Source organism: Mustela putorius, unplaced genomic scaffold (assembly GCF_011764305.1).
Source record: "Mustela putorius furo isolate JIRA1106 unplaced genomic scaffold, ASM1176430v1.1 tig00004007_pilon_pilon_pilon, whole genome shotgun sequence".
NCBI lineage: Eukaryota > Metazoa > Chordata > Mammalia > Carnivora > Mustelidae > Mustela > Mustela putorius.
In genome coordinates this window covers 3,434,586-3,451,016 of record NW_025422145.1, presented here as the reverse complement: position 1 = coordinate 3,451,016, position 16,431 = coordinate 3,434,586, and the positions used below count along the sequence as shown (strand labels likewise).

The window sequence follows — 16,431 nt, the reverse complement described above, 5'->3', positions numbered from 1 at the left end:
ACCAAGTCCAGAGCTGTGCCTGATCTCAACAGGTTAAACGCTGTAAATAAAGTCAAATCAATTCTACTAAATGGAAAGTTAATGAAAAGCCTGAATTACAGACAATTTTTAATGGAATGCAGTTTTTAGTGTTTTCTGTAGAAAACCAGTAGTCTGCTTAGGCAGACTACCCCAGCCCGTGGAAGCAATTATGAAGTGAAATGCAATTTGGTACTTTTTTTTTTTTTTTAAAGATTTTATTTATTTATTTGACAGAGAGAAATCACAAGTAGATGGAGAGGCAGGCAGAGAGAGAGAGAGAGGGAAGCAGGCTCCCTGCCGAGCAGAGAGCCCGACGCGGGACTCGATCCCAGGACCCTAAGATCATGACCTGAGCCGAAGGCAGCGGCTTAACCCACTGAGCCACCCAGGCACCCCGCAATTTGGTACTTCTGAAAGAGTGCTTTCACATTTTTCTTAAGAAATATTTTCTTAAATACAGTCTCTGTTCATCTTATTCCTATTTATTTAATGGGCAAACTCTTTTATCAGAGAGTAGGAGTAACTTTCAGTTTTTCCCTGTCTAAATTATAATCTTCACATTTATGAAACTAGGATGAAGTTTTATTTTTGTGCTGTTTAAGTGACCATTTTACATTCAGTTCACCTTCTAAATTACCTAGCTGTCACTAAAGGAGTTTCTCCCACAGCAACTTCTCTTCTGCCTGTGTCCAGTTTAGTGCTTTGAAATAATAAATTACAATGGAGGGACGTAAGCAAGAGAAACTGAGCTCTCTGCTAATTCATATCTAAAAGCTACAAGGAAAACACTGAATAAAGGGAGGAAAACGTTTTAACATGCTCCAAAATTTTCTTTTCTTGTAAAGGTTTTACGCAATAAAAGCCATTTCCTTAAATTATTCCTGAGAACTTTCATGATAATCATTTCAGTGTCCTCCCTGTTGTTTTCATGGAAAATGAAGGAAATTGTAAACGAGCTCGTTTAAGTGACTTGATCAATGCCATTCAGGCAGAACTGGCAACTCATGGATTCGCTCTTCAGTTTATCTGTAAACTGAGATGGTTACTCCCTGCCCAGAAACCTCACGCAGTGGTGAGAGTAAAAAAAATTCTGAAGATGAACGAAAGCATCAGAGGAAAAGTTTTGAGAGGAGGATGTGTATAATATATTTAGTGTTTGTGAGCAGGATGGAAGTTTCCTGAAAGACATTTTGGTCTTAACCCTATTGATACAGATAGTGAGGTTACCTTTTGCATCTCTTCAAGAACTAGCAAGGAGTCAAAACAAAGTTGAATTAGAGAAAGGTCATTCTTAACCACGGCATGGAGGCAGGAAGGATTCTAAGAGTATGGCCATAGGCCTCAGAATAGCTAAAAATCTCTTTGCCTCTGGAGTAATGTTAGAGAATGAGGGTGTAGGCGTCAAACAGACCCAGGTTTGAAGCCTGGTTTGTTATTACTAATTGGGACTCCTTGGGCAACACATTTAATTTCCTGCACCTTTGTTTCCTCTCTTTATTGAGGACAATAAAATTGCTTTTCTGTGGTTCTCATCATCTGGATCTCAGCTCCATTGTCATTTCCATCTAGCAGCCTTCCTTGATCATCTGAAGGGAACATCCTGGCCCTTTTCTCTCAAATGACCCTGTTTATTCCGAAATTATTACTTACAAGCATCTGAAATTATTTTACTCTTTCTTTCTGTTTGCTGATTTAGTGTCTTGCTTTCTTAGTAGCATAAGACTTTTGCGGACTGGCATGTTGTCTGACATTTGTTGTGTTATAAGCTTGAGTGCTCAACAAATATTTGTTGGTGAACAGTTGGGATTGTGTGAGAATAAGAAAACCCTTTCAGGGGCGCCTGGGTGGCTCAGTGGGTTAAAGCCTCTGCTTTCAGCTCAGGTCATGATCCCAGGATCCTGGGATTGAGCCCCACATGGGGCTCTCTGCTTAGCTGTGAGCCTGCTTCCCCCCCTCTCTCTGTCTCTCTGCCTACTTGTGATCTCTGTCTGTCAAATAAATAAAATCCTAAAAAGAAAATTATATATATATATATATATATATATATATATATATATATATAGAATAGAGCCATGTCAAGAAGTTGGCCTTGTGTCTGACACATAACCAATGAACAAATCACAATCACTCCAGAAGTGCACAGATTGTATTTAACTTTACTCGGCACTGTCCTAAATGTTTTACAGATTCCAAGTTTGTCTCTGCATAACCTCAAGGTAGAATCCTTCACGGGCCTCCCATTTTATAGATGAGGAAACTAAGTCACAGAGAGTTTAAGTCACTCGCCCAAGATCAACCGGCTAGGAGGAGTACAGCTAGCATTCAAAGCCAGGCTCGAAACCAGACCCTGACACACGAAGTTCGCTGCCTTTGAAAAAAGATAATGATGTCGAAATTTTTATTTTGGGTGCAAAGAACATGGAACATTGATTGCTTAGCCTAAGCGGACCTGGATCTTTGTCTTTCCCTTGATGTGGGGAAAATGCAAACAGTGTCGTATTTTCTTGACCGGAGTAGTATTTTCTTGACCAGCGTGGCCCTCGCGTCCAAGCCCGTCCCCGGATACCCAGAGAACCGCCTGCACACTCCAAGGTGGTCCAGGTCCCTGCCCAGCCGCGGGGAGCCTCCCAGGCCTGGGCCGGCCCCGTGCCTCCGCCTGGCCACGCGGCGCCCGGGCCCTGGGAAAAAAGTTTCCAAACGGCGCTGCTAGGCGCTGATTGGCCCAGGCGGACGCGGTCCCGTGGCGCCGCAGCCAATAGTCGGCGCCCGCCGCGGGCGCGGGGGTGGGGGCGGTGGTCTGAGGCCCCGGCAGTGCCGTCCGCCGCTGCCGCCGCCCGTCCTCGCGGACCGAGCCGGGGTAAGTGCTGAGCTGCGGGGGCCCGGAGCGGGGACCGTCCCAGGACCGCCGCCACCACCGGCACACTCTTTTGCCCGCCCTGGCGCCCGCCACGCCCTCGGGACCGCCGGGAGCCGCCTTGCAGGGACCCTGCCGCGCCCCTCGCTCGCGCGTCTCTTCCCCGCTGCTTGTTCTCCGCGGGTCCCGGGCGCGGGGCTCAAAAATCCCGCTCTCTGCAGGCTCCTTTCCTAACTTTGTGCCTTCCCACTCTTGGGTCCTCGCGCCCAGCTCCTCGCCTTTGCCAACTTTCTCTTCTAGCGCTGGCTGGTCTCCGACCAGCTGCCCTCCGCTCCCTCCATGACTTCCTCGGTCCTTCGTGCCCTCCTCGTCTCCAGCCCCCGCCGCCTGGCTCCTCTGCCCTCCAGCCCTCCAGCCCGCCCACCCCCACTCCAGCTGCCCTCCTCACTCTCTTGGTCTCTTCTCAGCCCCTGCCACCCCCTTTTCCTCCTGCTGCCCCAGACCCTCCCTCATTCCTCGTATGGCCCCCCCGCCGCACACCCCCGTCCCGCCGCCCACTACACCCTCTAGTTCAGGCCTCTTTCCAACACCCCCACCCCCACCCCCCGCCCCGCAGCTTGGCATCTCCCTGCCTTCGGGATCGTGTTTGGAACTGTCTCTTTCCCTCTGCTTTTCTCAGATCTCTGCGGCAGGAAGGTTCAGATTTCCCGTGACAGCACTTTGGGGGAGGATTGGATAAAGGATGAAAATGCTTATTCTACAGTTTGAATGCAGGGGTGGGGCTTCCTTGCCTCCCTGAGGTCGTGGGAAATCCCGCTATCACCTTGACACCGCTTTTTGGGAAGCTGCCTTATCTTCTCCAGTCATCTCAGGTTCTCTGCCTCCTGAGGGTCTGAGTTCCCCTGATTTCTTTGTCCAGGCTTTGTACCAGGTGGTGCCTCTTTCTACTTTTAGCCTCCAGGTCCTTTTTAACTTCCTTTCTAAAGAAACGGCCTTTACAGGGTGCACTGGGCAGAGATTTGTCATTTTCTATGCTGGTTTTGTTTCTGTATTCTTGGATAGGATGGCATTTTAGGACCCAGATAGGGTGCTTTGAAGAGCAATTGGATCCCAGTGACTGACTCCCAGAGCCACTTACCTGACCCCACCGCCACACTGGTCTTTAACCAGGTTTGAAACTTAACTCTTTCCCCTTATTGTGTCCTTTGTGTGGGATTAGATCCCGGAAATCTCAGGGGTGTCCCATTGGCATATTTTATCTATCCTCTCATTTTAGATAATAGTTTCTTAACTTGGCTTACTCTGTTTAGATGTTATTTTTGTTTCCAAAGTGTGTTCTTTTGCCTTAGAACGTGTGAGCCCAGAGAGATTACACTCCCTTTCTTTACCAGCTAATTTCCTAAAGTGAGTTGGCCTGCGTACAGAACGTTGGTGTCAGCAGCTCAGACTTTCTGCACCTGGTACTGATCTAAGTGCTTTCTGTCGGCCTCTTCCAGTAGTGCTTTAGCACTTAGTAGGTATTTGGAAATGTTCAAGAAGGGACAGAGGAGAGGGAAATCACAGAAGGAAAACATCTTTCCCTGGCATCTTTGTGTTTTTTTTTAAATTTTTTTTTTTAAGATTTTATTTATTTGACACAGCACAAGCAAGGGGAGTGGCAGGCAGAGGGAGAGGGAGAAGCAGCCCCCCTACCTCTAGAGCAGGGTGCCAATGCAGGGCTCTATCCCAGGACCCAAGAATCATGACCTGAACCAAAGGCAGATGCCCATCCAACAGAGCCACCTAGGCACCTCTTTTCCTGGCATCTTGATTCAGTAGAATAAAATTATCTTGGAACAATAGCCCTCCTATTTTTTCATTCTATATTTTGATCTGAGTTTAAGCTTTTTAAATTTTCAAAGGCAGCATACGCTTACTGTAAAAATCAATGGATATAGTAGTGTTCCCTGTACAGGTTCTTATTTCAGTGTCTGCTTTACCCCCATTTGGTACATGCTTCCAGACCCTTTTAGATTCATGCATGCAGAGAGAGTGAGATGCCTTTATTTTTATTTATTTTTATTTATTTTATTATTTATTTTATTTATTTTTATTTATTTTATTTATTTATTTTTAAAGATTTTTACTTATTTGAGGGAGCGAGAGAGAGATTGAGAGAAGTAGTAGGGGGAAGGGAAGAGGGAGAAGCAGACTCCCTGCATCCCAGTATCCTGGGATCATGACCTGAGCCCAAGGCAGATGCTTAACTGACTGAGCCACCCAGGCACCCAAGACATACCTTTATAAACAAAATTGGCACTCTTTCCTAACGTATCATGAACTTTCTTCCATATTAGTTCATTTACTTCTTAACAACTGCGTAATTTTCCAAATCAGCCCTCTGTTGACAGTTGTTTTCTCCAGTTTCCCACATCAGTGAATGATGGCATACAGCCTTGAGTATGTGTCCTTGCATGCCTATCTCAGTATTTTTGGAGGAAGATCATTATAGCCTTTGAAAGCACAGAGACAGAAGCCAGACTTGCTGACTCTTGACTGGTTTTGCCCCTGTGATGCCACTTCTGCAAAATGTGGAGCCTGCGTCATAACCTAGGAGCTGTTGAAGCACGTGCAGACACTTGGCCCCCCGTCTTTCAGTCCCCTCCCTTTCCCTTCAGCTTCTCCCTTTGTTTTGATTGGGAAGGACTGAGGTTGGCGTGGAGAAGGGTGGTGAGTTAATTCTTGATAGTTTATACGTGTCTGCGGCCTCCTGACCAGCTGTGCTGGCTTTCTTCACTCCTAGGAAAGCCAAGGGAGAATGCTTTGTTTTCTCTAGGGTTTTGAAATCAAAGGTGGGGTGGAAGATCTAAGTTATGCAAAACAGAGAAGACATACTTTTTGAACTTTTTGCTCCCAGCTTGTTCTTTCTTGCCTGCTGTGGCACATACTTTTGAGGTGCCCATTAGGTTTGTCCACAGAGCCCCTGGGGCACGATGGCCTGATGGTGTATTGAGAACACAAGCACAGAGGCAGAATGCTTATAACCTTTGTAGCACAAATGAAATAAAGGCATACAGCGCTTATTTTGAAGATGGTGGGTACAGAGTTGTATATACCGAGACCCGTGCCTGTCACAGTGTGTTTGAAAGGACTGGACCAGAGGGCATCTGAAGAGTCTCTTGGCAACCCCAAGGAGACCAGGAACTTGAATTCAGAGACCCTCCAGTCACCCCCGCCCACCCTATCCCCCAACTTGCACTTGGGTCTGGTGTCTTGCACTTGCCTCTGCTGTCCACTTGCACCTCTGGAGATGGCCAAGGCCTGCAGAGTTTCTGCTCCGGCTTTTGCTTCTAAGAACCCAAGCGATGGCTCGCTTACTCTTAATAATCAAATGGCTTATAGGCGTTAAAATTGAAGTTACTAAACACCCCGCATGCGGTGGTTCAATTCAGTAGGGAGAAGGAGTTTTTCCAAGCCGTATTACCTGCTTTCTGTGGCAAAGAATAATGCACATTGGAACTGTGAGACATTTTCAAATGGCAAAGGAAAAAGCGTACGTTTTAAAGACTGTTGTTTGAGGGGTGCCTGGGTGGCTCAGTGGGTTAAAGCCTCTGCCTTCCACTCAGGTCATGATCCCGGGGTCCTGGGATCGAGCCCCGCATTGGGCTCTCTGCTCTGCGGAGAGCCTGCTTCCTCCTCTCTCTCTGCCTGCCTCCCTGCCTACTTGTGATCTCTCTCCCTATCAAATAAATAAAACCTTAAAAAAAAAAAAAAAAAGACTTGTTTGAGAACAAAATGAAGTTCAGCTGTTACTTCTTCTTAGTCTATGGTAAATTTTTCCTAAGGAGTGTTGTTAAAATGCAGGGGGGTTTCGGGTTGAAATGCCAGGCCTGGTGTTTTTGCCCTTTAATTGAAGCAGCTACAGACGGTGCAGGCTGTGGCAGGAGCTCAGGTCTCTGCTTAGCTTCTTGCCACCACCCCACCCAATCCCAAACCAGAACCTTCCCATCAGCGCGGTTGTAATTAGAGCCTCTGGCATAATGGAAGTGCCTCCTAAAACATCTCAAATTCATTCCTTTCCTGAGGATTAAGTTTTAGTCCTCACTGGCTGTGTTTTATTTAGGAAGCTTTTTTCCTAAAACTCATCTGTCACGAGAGTGCAGTTATGAAACCCCAAGGATACTATCAGATGTTCCTTACCATGTACACCTGGGCAGGGGGCTGTTTCCAACATGGTATCCTCTCCTGCCCTTTCCCACTAATGAGATGACACTCTGGTGCTGAGGGAATGTCGAGTTTTCCCTGTTCTGACAAACCTCTTAGGGATTTACAGATGTCAACTATAAGCTAGTCTTCAGAGGTTTCTGGCTTCTTGCCTGCCTTTAACCTCACATCCCTACCTGCTAGTGGTCTATCTCTAGCTTCCCTTTTGCTCATTCATTCCACAAGCATTTATTGAGTTCCTGTTATGTGCCAGGCACAGTTTCTAGGCATCGGGATAAAAAAGCAAGAAGGAGAAGGCCCCTGTGCTCAACAATTGACATTCCGGTGGGGGAAGATAAAAACAAAACTCAAAATGATGAAATAAGACCAAGCAGAGGTTAATGTAGTAGTGAAGGGCTAGAGGGGATATTTGGTGGATTATTCAAATAAGGTCTCTGTAGGGACGATATTCCAGCTGAGATCTGAATGACAAGAAGGGTACCTGGGCAGAGATCTGAGGGAGAAGCATTCTAGGCAGAGAACAGCAAGTGCAAAGGTCCTGAGGTGAGAACAAGCTGGGTGTGCTCAAGGAACAAAAAGAGGGCCATCTGACTTAAACATAAACTAATGAAGGGGGTAGGGTTGGGGGATGTTTAGGCAGGAACTAATTACATTGAATATTGGATATGATATTTTCCCAAATGTCAGGAAAAGCCAGTCCACATTCATTTTCCCTAGTCCCTCAGTTTTTTACCCTATTACATGGACTCCCGTGCCATGCGGTTGAGACCGTCCTCTGTAAGGTTGTGGCTGCACGGTACTCTGTTCCATGGGTTCTTGACACTTACAGGGGCTAGTTTGGTGACTTCATAACAGATGAGTTCTGGGCTCATTAGACCTTAAGACTTGAGCAGGGAGTACTGGACCTAAATTTCCCCTTACCCATTGCCATGTCATTTGCTGTTCACTCTAGGTACTCTGTTCTTTTTACTTTCAGCAAACGACATTTTTTCACTGCTTACCTTAATTAGGACCCTCCATGGCAGCCATCCAACCCTAACTGGTGTAGTCAAGAAAGGGAATTGGTTATCTCTCATAATCTTAAATCAGGTATGACTGGGTCCAGGTGTTCAAATGATACCATCAGGACCCAGTGTCTCCACCTCTTGGCCCTGCTTTCCTCTGTTTTGGCTTCATTCTCTGGCAGACTCTCCCTTGTGATGGAAAGATGATCACTGGCAGCTCCAAGCTTACTTCCTACCATCTACCCTAGTGGGAAGAGTTTTTCTTTCTTTTTTTCTCCTAGCTTTATGGAAATATAATTGATATAGAACGTTGTGTAAGTTTAAGGTGTCTAACATGATGGTTTGATAAATGCATATATTATGAAACCATTAACACAATAAGGTTCATTAACACTTTCGGAGTGTCTCTCTTGATGACTCTGCAAAAGCCCTAGGCCTGGACACCAGTTTGCTCAGCTCTGGGTAGGGTCACCCCTGAACCAGTCACTGGCCTAGTTTGAATTAGACCCATCCTGTTACTGGCTCAGCTTGGGTTCAGCCCACCTCTGAGCCATCCCTTCTGTAATGGGCCTCCTCCTATATGCTGGTTGTCAGTAGATCTGAATCACATGGAATGAATGGCGGGTTGGTTTCCCCGAGATTGGAGTGGTGCGACAGAAATATGGAAGAAGAAATGCTGGACTGGAAAAGGATCGACAAATGAACAGCTTTCTACTCTTTCCAGCTTCTGTGTGCCCATCCAGCTTTCAGAGAAACTCTGTTCCCCAGAAGGGGTTGGGTGGGACACATGGCATGTTCTCTCTGAATGAGATAAGGGAGAGAAATCCGGAAGGAGAGATTGAGTATAGGTACTAGCACATCCAATTATCAAAAAGGGCTGTGCTTAAATATAATGGTTTGATTTTTTTTTTTTTAACCAGGGATCCAGAAGTTGGTGATTGTGTCCATGTCCACACTAACATATTTAGCTGAATGAATCATGTTTGTAGTAAAAAATATAGCTTGTTATGGGGCGCCTGGGTGGCTCAGTCAGTTCAGCGTCCAACTTTTGATTTGGGCTCAGGTTGTGATTCACAGTCCTGAGATCAAGCCCTGTGCTCTGAGCTGGAGTCAGCTTAGGATTCTCTCCCTCTGTGTCCCCCACCCCCCCTCAAAAAAACAAAACAAATATACAGCTTGTTAATGCCTTGCAAAGTGAGGGGTTGCTTTCATTCTTTTGTTCCTAAGGACACCAGATTGTGAGCTCCCTTGAGAGAAGGAAGGGACCTTGGAGATATCTCATTTGGGTTCCTGATGAACTTTTGACAAGCTCAGAGCCTTAAATTCAGAGAATAAGCTGTTATTTGGAGAGGCTCTGTCAGTGGGGAGTCTGTAAACTGCCCTCTGTTCCTAGAGATCCGTTCCCCAGCCTCTGCTCTGGATCTCTCCAAGTCCTCAGAGCCAATTCCCACCCCCTACGCTCTAGCTACTGTCCTGTTTGTCTGCTTTTCACACCCAGCTCTCCAAAATTTCCTCTACTTCCTCTTCTTCACCTCCTCAAAGCTCCTCCGCCCAATTTATTCCTCCTCCCCACTCCACTGTGTTGAAACTACTCTTGCTCACATCACCAGTGACCGACATTTTGCTGAGTCTCCTGGGTATTTTCCAGTCCTTATCTTAGTTTCTGTGTTATATCATGGCTACTGTGGACCGGTGCTGCTTTTCCCCTTGACACCATCTATCTACTCCCAGGACAGCTCACGGTCTGATTCTTGTCTCTTCATTTCTCTCCTGTCTCCTTAGATGACTGTTTCTTTCTTGGCCTACCAGTCAAACATTGGCATTCCTCAGAGTTCCATAAATAGTCCTTACTAGATTTTCCAGCAGTTCCATCCCGAGAAAGAAGGAAGAACCTGCTACAGGCTCCTGACTCTTATATTTGTATCAGCCCAGAATTCACCCCTGAGTTTTAGCTCTCTTGTTGCTTCTTTGTGTGTCACTGGCATGTCAAATTAGAAATATCCCAAACTGGGCTCATTATCCTCTTGCCCCAAAGACGTCCCATTCTCCTGGTGGTGGGGATGGTCGTGGCACCAGTTGTCTAAACCATAACCCCAGGAGAGGTCTTCCCCTCCTTTTTTTTTTTTCCCCCTTGCCCCCCTTCCCCAAATGAATAACATCTGGGTAGCTTTATGTATTCATGAACTTGAGGGTGGGCTGCATTTTGGCTGGGCTTGGTTCCAGTTTTTGGCAACGTTTTATCATTTAATGCAATATAAAATTCAGGAAGGTGCCCTCCCCCTCATTGAAGAGGAGCTCTTTTACCAGACATGGGTAATAATGTTAAAGCTTTCTCTCCTAGACACCATGCCACAAGAAGAGTGAGCTCCTGCTGTTTTCACCATGGAGGAGTCAGGAAAGACTTTCAGCTCTGGGGAGGAAGAGGCAAACTACTGGAAAGATATGGCTATGACCTACAAGCAAAGGTCAGTCTTCCAAAGTCCACCCTGATTTTTTTTTTCCCATCGTGGTGGCAGCCACCATTCATTTGGGGGCGTCAAGCCCTCCGAAGGACTTGACACATGTTCCGTCCATTAAATCTCAAAACTGCTTCGTGAGGAAACCATTATCACCCCATTTTGCAAATGAGGAACTGAGCCTCAGGGAAGGCCAGTAACTTGCCCAAGGAGGGCACACCAGCCTGTAAGCAGCCGGGCTAGAATGTGAGCGCCAAAGCCTCTGGTCCTAAGAAACTGGTGTGTTCCTGCCCATCCTACTTCCTGGCAGGGTTTCATCCATTATGGATGCCCTATCTGGTCGGTCCCTGTGCCTGACTGAAAGGGTTGTTGCAGATTTTAATTGTGAAACCAGCGATTCGGTGTCCCTATCTGGGAGTAGAGAATGTGTGTGTGTGTGTGTGTGTGTGTGTGTGCGCGCGCGTGCGCGCACGCAGCACTGTTTCTTTTTATTTCTCATGGACTCTTACACTCTCTGTGTGGAGGTCTTATTCCAGTCCCTTTCATTTCCTTATTCATAATTGGACTTAAAGATAACTCAGGTTTAGTACTTTCTTTTTTTTTAAGATTTTATTTATTTACTTGACAGAGAGATCACAAGTAGGCAGAGAGGCAGGCAGAAAGAGGGAGGAAGCAGGCTTCCCACTGAGCAGAGAGCCTAATGCAGGGCTCCATCCCAGGACCCTGAGCTGAAGGCAGAGGCTTTACCCACTGAGCCACGCAGGTGCCCCAGGTTTAGTATTTAAAAAAAAAACAAACGTTGCTTGACTTTTGAGGACTGAGGGGTCGGAACCGGGTGTCTGGAGTTGGCCAGGGTACACTGTAGTGGTGGGATAAGCACACATTTATATGAGGCCCAATTCTTGCTTACAAGAATATCTGCGGAGGGTACGCAGTCCCAAGTATATTTACCCCATGTCGAGTTCAAAAACAAAATATATTGAATGAATGAGCGGAGAGTGAATTGGTAAAGAAATGGCTTTGGAGATAGGCAGCCCTGGGTTCAGGCACGAGCTCTGCTGCTGACTCACATCAGAAGACCTTGAGACAAGTCTTTTTTTTTTAAGATTTTATTTATTTATTTGACAGACAGAGATCACAAGTAGGCAGAGAGGCAGGCAGAGAGAGAGGGGGAAGCAGGCTCCCTGCTGAGCAGAGGGGCTTGATGTGGGGCTTGATCCCAGGACCCTGAGATCATGACCTGAGCCGAAGGCAGAGGCTTTAACCCACTGAGCCACCCAGGTGCCCCGAGACAAGTCTTACCTGTAAAATAAAGGGAAGGCTAGTTTCTGCCTGGAAAGGGGCTGAAAAAACAGCCAATCCACACCTCACCCTCGACAGCCCAGGGAGGTGCTCGGTACATGATCACCTAACGCGTCTGGCACTCCCGCAGGGCAGAGAACACACAGGAGGAGCTCCGAGAATTCCAGGAGGGCAGCCGGGAATATGAAGCCGAACTGGAGACGCAGCTGCAGCAGATCGAGACCAGGAACAGGGACCTGCTGTCAGAAAATAACCGCCTCCGCATGGAGCTGGAGACCATCAAGGTGAGGGGGCACAGACCAGGGCTGATTCCAGCGTGGCGTGTGTGCCTGGGAAAGCGAGCCCAGCCGTGCAAGGGGCCGCGGCCAGCACCAGGTGCGCTCCCCACTCCCTCCAGGCTTGCTGGGTGGAAGTGGTGCCGGGAATCTTTTCTGCCTCTATTGGGAGGAGCTCTGTGACAAGCAAGTCACACCCAAGTCCCCATGGTCATCCTTGGGGGTCTACCACACCCCTTGCAGGTAGGCGAAAGCCAGAGTATGGAGTGTGCCTGGATTTGCTGACCTTCAGGTCATACAAAGTCCAGATTATGCTGCCCAGTGTGGTAGCCCCCAAGCTACTAGGGAAGAAGAACCAAGGGCCAGGCTTGGTGGGTAGTGGAAGCAGATGTGCTCCTAGCGCTCTGGAAGCTTTGTGACGAAGACAAAGCTAACCCCAAAAGATCTTAAAGAAAAGATGCTCAATTACATAGTACTGATCGAGAGATGCTTCTGCGAGAAGGGTCTCCATGAGCTGGAGACAGCTTCATGGGGGAGCTGGGAGGGATTTGAACTGGTGTTTGAAGGTGAGGGGAGTGTGTGGGCATGTGCACACGTCCCCAGCAGGTTGGGGCAGAGGGGTTAGTGAAGAGTTAATCCGGACCTTCTGTAGACAGAGACAAGAATGGATGTCTAGCAGATCTGAGCATCCCGGCTTTAGTCACAGCTGGGAAAAAGTGGGATCCACAATGGGTTGGGCATTGAGAGATGGGAGGGGCAGAGGAAAAACCCCAAAGACGACAGAAGTTGAGCAGTGGAGTGTAAGCTTTTCATGTCATAGACCACAGAGCCCACACTGGACATGTGCAGGTCTGACCCTCTGGCGTTTTTTGCTTAGCCTTCTGTGGCTTTTATTCAATGTTCTATCATGACAGTTTCCAAACACAGTGCAAGGTTGAAAGAATTTTCCAGGGACCACCTGTATATCCACCACCTAGGCTCTGCCAATAAACTTTGCCATAATTGATTTTTATTTCCTGTTTATCCATCCATCAATCTGGTTTTCTTCTTTTTTTAAAAGATTTTATTTATTTATTTATTTGACAGTAGATGGAGAGGCAGGCAGAGAGAGAGAGAGGGAAGCAGGCTCCCTGCTGAGCAGAGAGCCCGATATGGGACTCGATCCCAGGACCCTGAGATCATGACCTGAGCCGAAGGCAGCGGCTTAACCCACTGAGTCACCCAGGCGCCCCTCAATCTGGTTTTCTTTTTTTTTTTTTTTTTTTTTTTTTTTTTTTTTTTTTTTTTTTTAAAGATTTTTTATTTATCAGAGAGAGAGCGAGAGCGAGCGAGCACAGGCAGACAGAATGGCAGGCAGAGGCAGAGGGAGAAGCAGGCTCCCCACCAAGCAAGGAGCCCGATGCGGGACTCGATCCCAGAACTCTGGGATCATGACCTGAGCTGAAGGCAGCTGCTTAACCAACTGAGCCACCCAGGCGTCCCTCAATCTGGTTTTCTAATGCATTTCAAAGTGACTTGCAGACAGCTATACGCTTCTCTGTAAATACTTCAGCTTGCGGTTACTGAATAGAGTTGAGGGTTTGTTTGCAGTTCATTCTTTTGATAGTAAAACTGATTTCTGTAGTGTTTTTTAAAGATTTTATTTAGAGAGTTCCCATGTGAGCTGGGGGAGGGGCGGAGGGAGACTCTCAAGCCCACTTCACCCTGAATACAGAACCCCACGTGGGGCTCCATCTCAGGACCCTGAGGTCATGACCTGAGCCAAAATCAAGAATTGGATGCTTAACCAACAGAGTCACCCAGGCGCCCCTAGCGTTTAAGCAGTTAATATTCAAAGTTGTAAGTCTTCGTATAAAAATCTGGATTTCTGACTTTCCTTAAGAAAAAGCATGCCAGACCTGCATTCTTCCACACCAGCGAAAAGCCAGGTAGCGGTGGCCAAGACGGAGCAAGCATTCACCAGCCCGTCCCAGTCCCCACTACTGTCCCCCAGCTCCATCCCTGACACAGGAGGATAATGGCCTTTCCTTTATCCCTACACCTGGCCCGCGCCTCTCGTTTTTGTTTTTTTAGATTTTATTTATTTGTCAGAGAGCACGCGAGCACACAAGTAGGGAGAGGGGCAGGCAGAGGTGGAGAGAGAAGCAGGCTCCCCACTGAGCAGAGAGCCCGATGTGAGACTCGATCCCAGACTCTGGGATCATGACCTGAGCCGAAGGCAGTGGCTTAACCTACTGAGCCACCCAGGCATCCCCGTGTCACTCGTTTTGTGGACAGCCCAACCCCTGCCACAGGCACTGAGGAGTCATCATGCTTAACTTGAAGGGGACTCAGGGAGCGGAAGCCGTGTGGAAGGCAGATGGGCGGTATGAACCACAGTCAGGAGCGGGACGGGGCCTCCACCGAGGCAGACCCCCGTCGAGCAATGATGAAGTAACTGCTTTAAGACCAAGCCCTTGAACCTGCAAACGCCTCTTCATGACAACCGCCTGACAGATGCCAGAGATGCAGAGCACAGAGCAGGAGAAGGAAGAGAAATGTCCGAGGGAATAGAACTGCCACCGGGGCACCTGGCTGGCTTCATTGTTGGAGCATGTAACTCAGGGTCTCGGGGTCGTGAGCTCGAGCCTGAGATGACTTTAAAACGTAATTTAAATTTAAAAGTAATTTTAAATTTAAAAGTAATTTTAAATTTAAAAGTAATTTTAAATTTAAATTTAAAAAAGTAATCTTGAGCCCCAGATTACTTTAAAAAATAGATAAATTGCCACCAGCAAATATGTGTCTGTCACCTCAGAGAAATGTTCTCCACAGAGCCTTCTTGACAACTGGCTTATTCATCACAAGTTGAATGAGAAGGCCTGTAAAGGATCAAACAGAGCGTCTGTTGATGCCTCCATCAGCTGACCGCTTATTAGAATTAGCCCCAAATGAAAGCACAATATTGAGCAACGGCTTTTCATGTCTACAAGTTCAAAGGCCATCCTTTGAATCTTGATGCTGGCGGAGAAGCCCGTTAACTGCATCATCTTGGAACCTGCATCTGAATTGGGGTTAATGACAGCGGCTCCCGGCGCTCCTGTTTTGTTTGGAGATGCACCCAGAGAAAGGGTGTGGGGCCCTCAGAGCCAGCCCTGGGAACTGGTCCTTGCGTGGGGCTTGGTCGGCCCCTCCTTGCTGGAGCAGAGTTGCTTGCTCCGCTCATGGCCAGGAAACAGAGCATCAGAGGGGACGGAGCAGGGTGAGGATGTGGCATGCCTTCCCTGTCCCCACCCTGTAAATGATCTGCTTGTTCTGTGGGAGCTCTTCTCACCACGCCTCTCTGGCCCAGGCACCATTATGTCATTCTCCCCTACATCCCAACTGTTTTCTAGCAACGCCTGTGTTTACTCGATTGAGGAAAGAAGAGTGTGTCTGTTTTTCAAGCTTCCTTTCTTTCTTTCTTTCTTTTTTTTTTTTTTTAAGATTTTATTTATTTGACAGCACAAGTAAGCAGAGCGGCAGGCAGAGGGAGAGGGAGAAGCAGCCTCTCTGCTGAGCAGGGAGCCCAATGTGGGTCTCAACCCCAGGACCCTAAGATCATGACCTGAACCAAAGGCAGCTGCTTAACCCACTGAGCCACCCAGCCACCCTGTTTTGTTTTGTGTGTGTGTATTTTTTTTTTTTTAAAGATTTTAATTTTTAGGGGCGCCTGGGTGGCTCAGTGGGTTAAGCCTCTGCCTTTAGCTCAGGTCATGATGTCAGAGTTCCGGGATCGAGTCCCACATCAGGCTCTCTGCTCAGCAGGGAGCCTGCTTCCTCCTCTCTCTCTGCCTCTCTGCTCCTACTTGTGATCTCTCTCTGTCAAATAAATAAAATCTTAAAAAAAAAAAAGATTTTAATTTTTAAGTAATCTCCACACCCAGTGTGGGGCTCGAACTCACGACCCTAAGATGAAGGGTCGCCTACTCTACCAACTGAGCCAGCCAGCTGCCCTCAAACTTTCTAATTAGACTTTGGGCCTTTCCGGTGGGACATGTTTTGTGTGTAGATGAAGGGAAAAGCAGTGAGGGTGTTTGGTGAAGGAAGGTGGTTTGAAAGAGTAGCCAGAGCAGAATGTGTGTGTGTGTGTACACATGTGCGTGTGCGATCGATACCTTTGTGGCCCAGGAGGAGATGTTTGAGGGCAGTTTAGCACAGTTGTTTAATGAGCTCTAGCCCCAGGAGCCCAGATTGGATCTTGGCTCAGTCATTTGCTACCAAATGACTTTGGGCTAATGAAGTAGCCTCCGTTCACATCTCTGAAGTAGCATTAAATGAGCCAACCCAAGTATTAT

General features: G+C 47.4%; 1 protein-coding gene across 3 annotated transcripts in view; it reads left to right on the top strand.

Moving 5' to 3' along the window:
* The first annotated feature begins 2,792 nt into the window (after positions 1-2,792).
* The window catches only part of NDE1 (nudE neurodevelopment protein 1), a 33,236-nt gene continuing 19,597 nt past the window's right edge, over positions 2,793-16,431 (top strand). For 2 of the 3 annotated variants that reach the window (XM_045072135.1, XM_045072136.1), the window contains exons 1-3: positions 2,793-2,878; positions 10,424-10,547; positions 11,971-12,124. In XM_045072135.1, coding sequence (XP_044928070.1) covers positions 10,465-10,547; positions 11,971-12,124 — 237 coding nt within the window. In that variant the 5' untranslated portion in view covers positions 2,793-2,878; positions 10,424-10,464. Of the gene's footprint in view, positions 2,879-3,937; positions 4,046-10,423; positions 10,548-11,970; positions 12,125-16,431 lie in introns of those variants that run through there. The other variant, XM_004750320.2, reaches the window with a different exon arrangement.